At 44.0% G+C, this 5,503-nt stretch overlaps 1 protein-coding gene across 1 annotated transcript; it reads right to left on the minus strand.

Moving 5' to 3' along the window:
- Positions 1-3,158: 3,158 nt before the first annotated feature.
- Positions 3,159-5,206, minus strand: LOC117901800 (cdc25-like protein phosphatase twine). Its single transcript, XM_034812713.1, has one exon. It carries the CDS (start codon positions 4,842-4,844, stop codon positions 3,543-3,545), a length of 1,302 nt encoding a protein of 433 aa, XP_034668604.1. The 5' UTR covers positions 4,845-5,206; the 3' UTR covers positions 3,159-3,542.
- Positions 5,207-5,503: the final 297 nt, after the last annotated feature.

Genomic DNA, 5,503 nt, shown 5'->3' on the forward strand with positions numbered 1-5,503 from the left:
TTATGCATAAAAATTACACCAAGCATTTTTCTACGATTAACTAAAGATGGAAGGTTTATTAGAAGGAGTCTACTACAGTTGAGAGCACGCAGGGAAAAAAGTAAAAAGTTGTTCTGCACTGATTCAATACGGTCCTGATGTATGTTGTACTGAGGGCACCATACACATGAGCCGTATTCTAAAATCGGACGAACAAGCGAGATATAGAGAGTCTTCGTTATATAGGGGTCATCAAATTCCATTTACCATGGTAGAAATGTGTTCAGAAAACTTTAACTTGGGGTCCAGTTTAACACCTAGATCATCAACCAATGTAATTCTCTCAAGAGAGCTACCGCAGAGGGTGTATGGAGCCAGGAAGGGGCTGGAGCGATGAAAAGTCATTGCTTTGCACTTCGAGGCATTAAGGTGTAACATATTTGCACAACACCATGACTGAAAGCTATTGAGATCAGATTGCAAGCGAGAGTGAAATGAAATGTCCTTATACTGGACACAAAGCTTAACATAATCCGCATACATAAGTATTCGAGAATTTGCTAATACAGAAGGCAGGTCATTAATAAAGAGTGTGAAAAGTAAGGGGCCTAAGTGGCTGCCCTGTGGTACTCCAGAAGTAACCATAACAGGTAAAGATAAGGAGTTTTCGAAGAGGACCCTTTGAGACCTACAACACAGGTAGCTAGAAATCCATCTCAAAAGATTGGGCGGAAACCCTAGAAGGTCAAGCTTTTGTGCAAGAAGAGAATGATTTACAGAATCGAGTGCCTTACTGAAGTCAGTGTAAATAACATCCGTCTACCGTGGAATCCCTTAATGACAAAGGAGATGAACTCTAAAAGATTAGTGGTTGTTGATCGTCGCCGTATAAATCCGTACTGAGCTGGAGATATAAGTGATTTGCAAAGATGTTGCAATTGCGGAGTTAACATTTTCTCGAACATTTTAGGAATAGCGGATAACTTAGATATACCTCTATAGTTTTTATCGTCAGACTTGCTACCTTTCTTATGGAGAGGAACTATAAAGGATTCCTTCCAGATGGGGGGAAAGCTAGAAGAATGGATGGATAGAGTGAATAGTTTAAGCAAAGGTCCGCACAGAGACTCGGCACAGTACCTGAGTACACAGCCGGGAACTCCGTCAGGGCACGGTGAAAATACCGGCTTAACTAATTTAAGTTCATGAAGTAAGGAGCCTTCATTAAACAAAGGGCAGAAAATGCCATTCGACCTTGGTAAAATATATGGATACACATGACCTGGGTAGCTTTTCTGGGAATAGGTTGTTTGAAAAAATTTTGCAAAAAGATCGGCGATTGCCTGATCTCTGTTTGCCGACATTCTCAAAAATGATTGCGAGGATGGATGTGCGGACGTTCTACGCGTACCGTTTACAAAGCTGTAGAACTGTTTAGGGTCCTGTGAAAAACGTATCCTGCATCGAAGTAGGTAGTTCCTATAGCATTGAGCATTAAGAACAGTGAAATTTGACCGAGCTATTAAGTAATTAGAAAGAGAAGAGGGAGAACCAACTTCTTGAGATTTTTTAAATAGTCTTGATTTTAGGTTTTTTAGACTGGATAACTCTTTGGTGAACCAAGAAGGCTTCGCAGATCTAGTCGGACATGAGAGTGGGACACACGTGTCAAAAATTGTGTCAAGTACATTGTAAACGAGAAGGGAAGTGTGAGACGCTTCTTACGCGTCACAACTTTTATACCCGGCACTCAGCACTACATCTGCAACTTAGCGGTTATTTGTCAAATTTTACATTTTTTCTTCATCTGTCATCTACATCAACAACACTAATCACGCCAACACGCTCCTTTAGCTCGCCACCCTCCCCTAGAGACACACTTTGCAGAGTCAGGGCAGAGGCAGCGGCAGAGGTAGCGGCAGAGACGTGTCAGGGGCAAAGGCCATAAACTGCGCGAAGCACAGTGTGCTGCTATAAGCTGCGTGACGGGGTGGCTATTCTTCATTGTGGCTATAATAATGATCCAATCGGATCCAAATTTGGTGATCTGATAGGTATGGTCATTCCCTACGGAATGGCGTTTTTAGTTATCTTCAAAATTGTAGATTTTGGAGGTTTTCGCACTTTAACGGGGGCGGAAGGGGGCGGGGCTCATTTTTTAAATACACTGGTTTCAGTGTGAGCATACAGCAGTCTGGTGCTAAAATTTGGTGGCTCTAGCTCTTATAGTCTCTGAGAACTAGCCGACAAACAAGACGGACAGACGGACGGACGGACAGACAGACATGGCTCAATCGACTCGGCTATTGATGCTGATCAAGAATATATATACTTTATGGGATCGGAAACGTTTCCTTCTGTGCGTTACATACATTCACTTTGTGCACAAATACAATATACCCTATTTACTCTTCGAGTACCGGGTATAAAAATGTTTGTGCCTTCAATGACGTCAGTGCACGAGTACAGAGCGGACCAATCCAAATCCCTAATTAGGTTATTGAGCTTCGTAAACTCGGCTTTACGAAAGCAACGGACGCGTTCAGAAAGCCTACCCGCTCGATCCGATACAGTAGGTCCAATATCTACCGACACTTCGAAAGTAGGATGATAGCAGTCTTCAGGTATAGTGAGCGGAAGTGCTCGTGTTAACAACGCTACGGTCGGATCCAAGACAAAGCACAGGTCTAATAAGCCATCAATTAAATCATGTCGTGACATGGGCACAAGGTTATTAGACTCGTTAACCGAAGACCAAATAGTACCTGGCAGGTTGAAATCCCCAAGAACTATTCTATGGTCTCTATTAGATAGCGAGGAAGAAACAGTTTTTAAGGCGGACAAGTGCTGCTCATATATTAATACATCCGAAGTAGGTGGAATATACGAGCAAGCAAACATTCATTCTGATCAGTTTCGATTTTTCCGCTATTAAAATATATATGAAAATTTGTTTAGCATTGTATTTCGTCTGTAAATAATTCATATAAATATTGGTGGATTTTTCTGGAATTTTTATAGTTTCCAAACAAAAAATTCATTTGAAACTAATCTGAAATAATTGAAAACATAACGAAATGGAAACACTGAAATAGAGAACTTTGAATAGTTTTTAGGTTTCTTTTCACTTCAAGACTTTATATATTGTATTTGGGGTTTTTGGGCAAACATTTGCTTTACAAAATTTAATTGGTTAAAACTAAAATTAAACACGAAATTAAACTCTAAAATGCCGAACACAAACAATAAAATAAACTAAATTAAATTCGAAATTTTCACTTTCACTGACTAGAGAACATTTCTTTCTTACTTTTTATGTTTTTTGTTTGTCGCTATGCTTATTTTCTGCGTATTGTAAATGGGTTTGCGGTGTGTAAAACTCTCAACTAGAAATACGAATAAACATTAAATGTTAAATATTAAATATAAAAACTCAACATTTGAACAAATATCAACGATACGAAACTACAAATTTGCGTCCTTTCAATCTTTGCGATTAATTGTTTTAGAAAAAAAAATGATGTCATGGCAGTTGGGGGCTAAAGAGGATGGGCCACTCCACTTTACTCAAAGTAATGCAAGCGGGAGCGGGATTTGCGCAGGGTACGGGAACCGGTGCTAGTGCCACCGCCAATGCCACTGTCAGCGCCGTCACCATCGCCGCACTGCCACGACTTGGTCTTGGCGCGAAAGTGGCGAAACTCTTCGTTATGGGCAGGCGCCAGCATGGGCACATATTCACGTGGCTCGCAGAGATTCGCGTATAGATTGTAGAACTCCTTGTAGCCATTGTGCAGGAGGTACAGCTCCGGATAGTCGAGGGTCGGATAGTTGTTAGTGTGCTGGTTGCGATCGATGCTGCGCAGGAAGCGTAACAGCTTCGGACCGCGCTCCGAGGAGAACTCACAGTGGAAGATGTAGATGTGGCGCTGACTCGTCAGGTGCTGCTGAAATGCGGCGGATGGAAATGCCTCCTTGATGAGCGCCCGCGTGTATAAATTGTGGGCGCCGCGTATGTGACCACCCTCGTACTCGTACGGATAGCGACAGTCGATGATCTGGTAGCCATAGTCGTGGCCCAGCTGCTCCCCAAACTCCCCATTGATCAGGCGCGCCAGCGTTTCACATGAAATGGTCTTCAAGTCGCGATGACGGGTGCCCGTGAGCAGGCAGGGCAGGGCACATGGTTTGCTCAGATCGCCAATCAGTTCGGGCTCATCGCCCAGGGCTGTGAGGATGTCGGCATCGTTCATTGACATGGATCTGCGCTGTAGCATGCGCGTGGCAGTGACGCTGGCGGTGGGTGACTTGCTGCTCGCCACGGACACGCTGCTGCCGCTGGAGTCCTCCTCCGCCGGTTCTCTGGGCAGCATGCTCAGACAGCGACGTGCCGAACGGTACTTTGGCTCCGCGCCGCTCTCCGAGATGTGCTCCGTCTTCAGCTGGCCACTGATCAGCTGCTCAATATCGCCGGGCAGGCCCACAGCAGCAGCATCCCGCTGGTCCAATTCGAACATGTGCAGGTACTCATCGTCGAGGGAGTTGCCCGAATCGCAGCTGGACTCGATGCTGTTGATGCTATTGAAGGGTCGGAGGCTATTGCTGGACTTGGGTGTACCCCCACCACCGCTCTCATTTAGCCTCGCGCCGCGCATATTGTACGCCAGCTCGGTGATGGGCGACAGTACGGTGGCGGCCGAATTGCCGGGAATGTGCCGCTTCAGCATCCGATGCAGCGGCGTCTCCAGCTGCCCCTTGTGGCGCTTCGCCACATTATTGTGAGCTACATTCTCCTGATTCTCCAGATCAAAGCCAAAACTCTCACCCTGTTCGCAATCGTCGAGCATCAGCCGCTTGCAGGCCATGGCGCAGCAGCTGTAAGATTCTGGCGATCAGCGATCAGCTGGCAATAAACACTTTCACCCGCAAAATACTTAAAGAGTGGATTTTCGTTATTATTTGCTGATCAATTTGGATAAAGCGTGCTGCGATTCGGTTCTTTTGGCTTCCCTTTTGGTCTGTCTGTATTTTCCTTTTCGCTTTTCGCGGCAAAGACTTTTGGCGCCTTTCACCAGTTCCCCCCAACCCTTTCTAAAATCACACTCATATTAGCAGGTAAGTAAACATTGCAGCAACATAGTGATGTGCACTGGCCGATAGCTGGTGTGGTGGATTCGCGCTATTTAAATTTGAATTTGATTTGGAGTTTTATGCGGGTTTGCAGATGAACTTTTTTTGACAAAATTTAAAAATGTAAAATGTAAGTGATTATGCCAAGGTAAAATGTTTGCCATGACTCAAAAAAGGTTTGTCAAGCAACAAATGAGTTAAAAATGCATTATGGTTTGTGAATTTTTATTTTTTATTAACATTTAACATTTATCCAAAAAGAACACATTACTTTGTAATTTTACAGGTTTCTAAGCTATGTTTTGCATTTTTTAGTACTTGGCAAACCAAGTTTTTAGCCAGTCAGCAGGAAGGCCGCTCTCTATGGCTGAATGGACACCTAAATAGATGAATC

This window comes from Drosophila subobscura, chromosome U, assembly GCF_008121235.1.
Source record: "Drosophila subobscura isolate 14011-0131.10 chromosome U, UCBerk_Dsub_1.0, whole genome shotgun sequence".
Taxonomy (NCBI): Eukaryota; Metazoa; Arthropoda; class Insecta; order Diptera; family Drosophilidae; genus Drosophila; species Drosophila subobscura.

Coding starts and splice junctions, on each gene's coding strand:
- LOC117901800 (XM_034812713.1), bottom strand. CDS start 4,844: ATGGCCTGCAAGCGGCTGATGCTCGACGATTGCGAACAGGGTGAGAGT.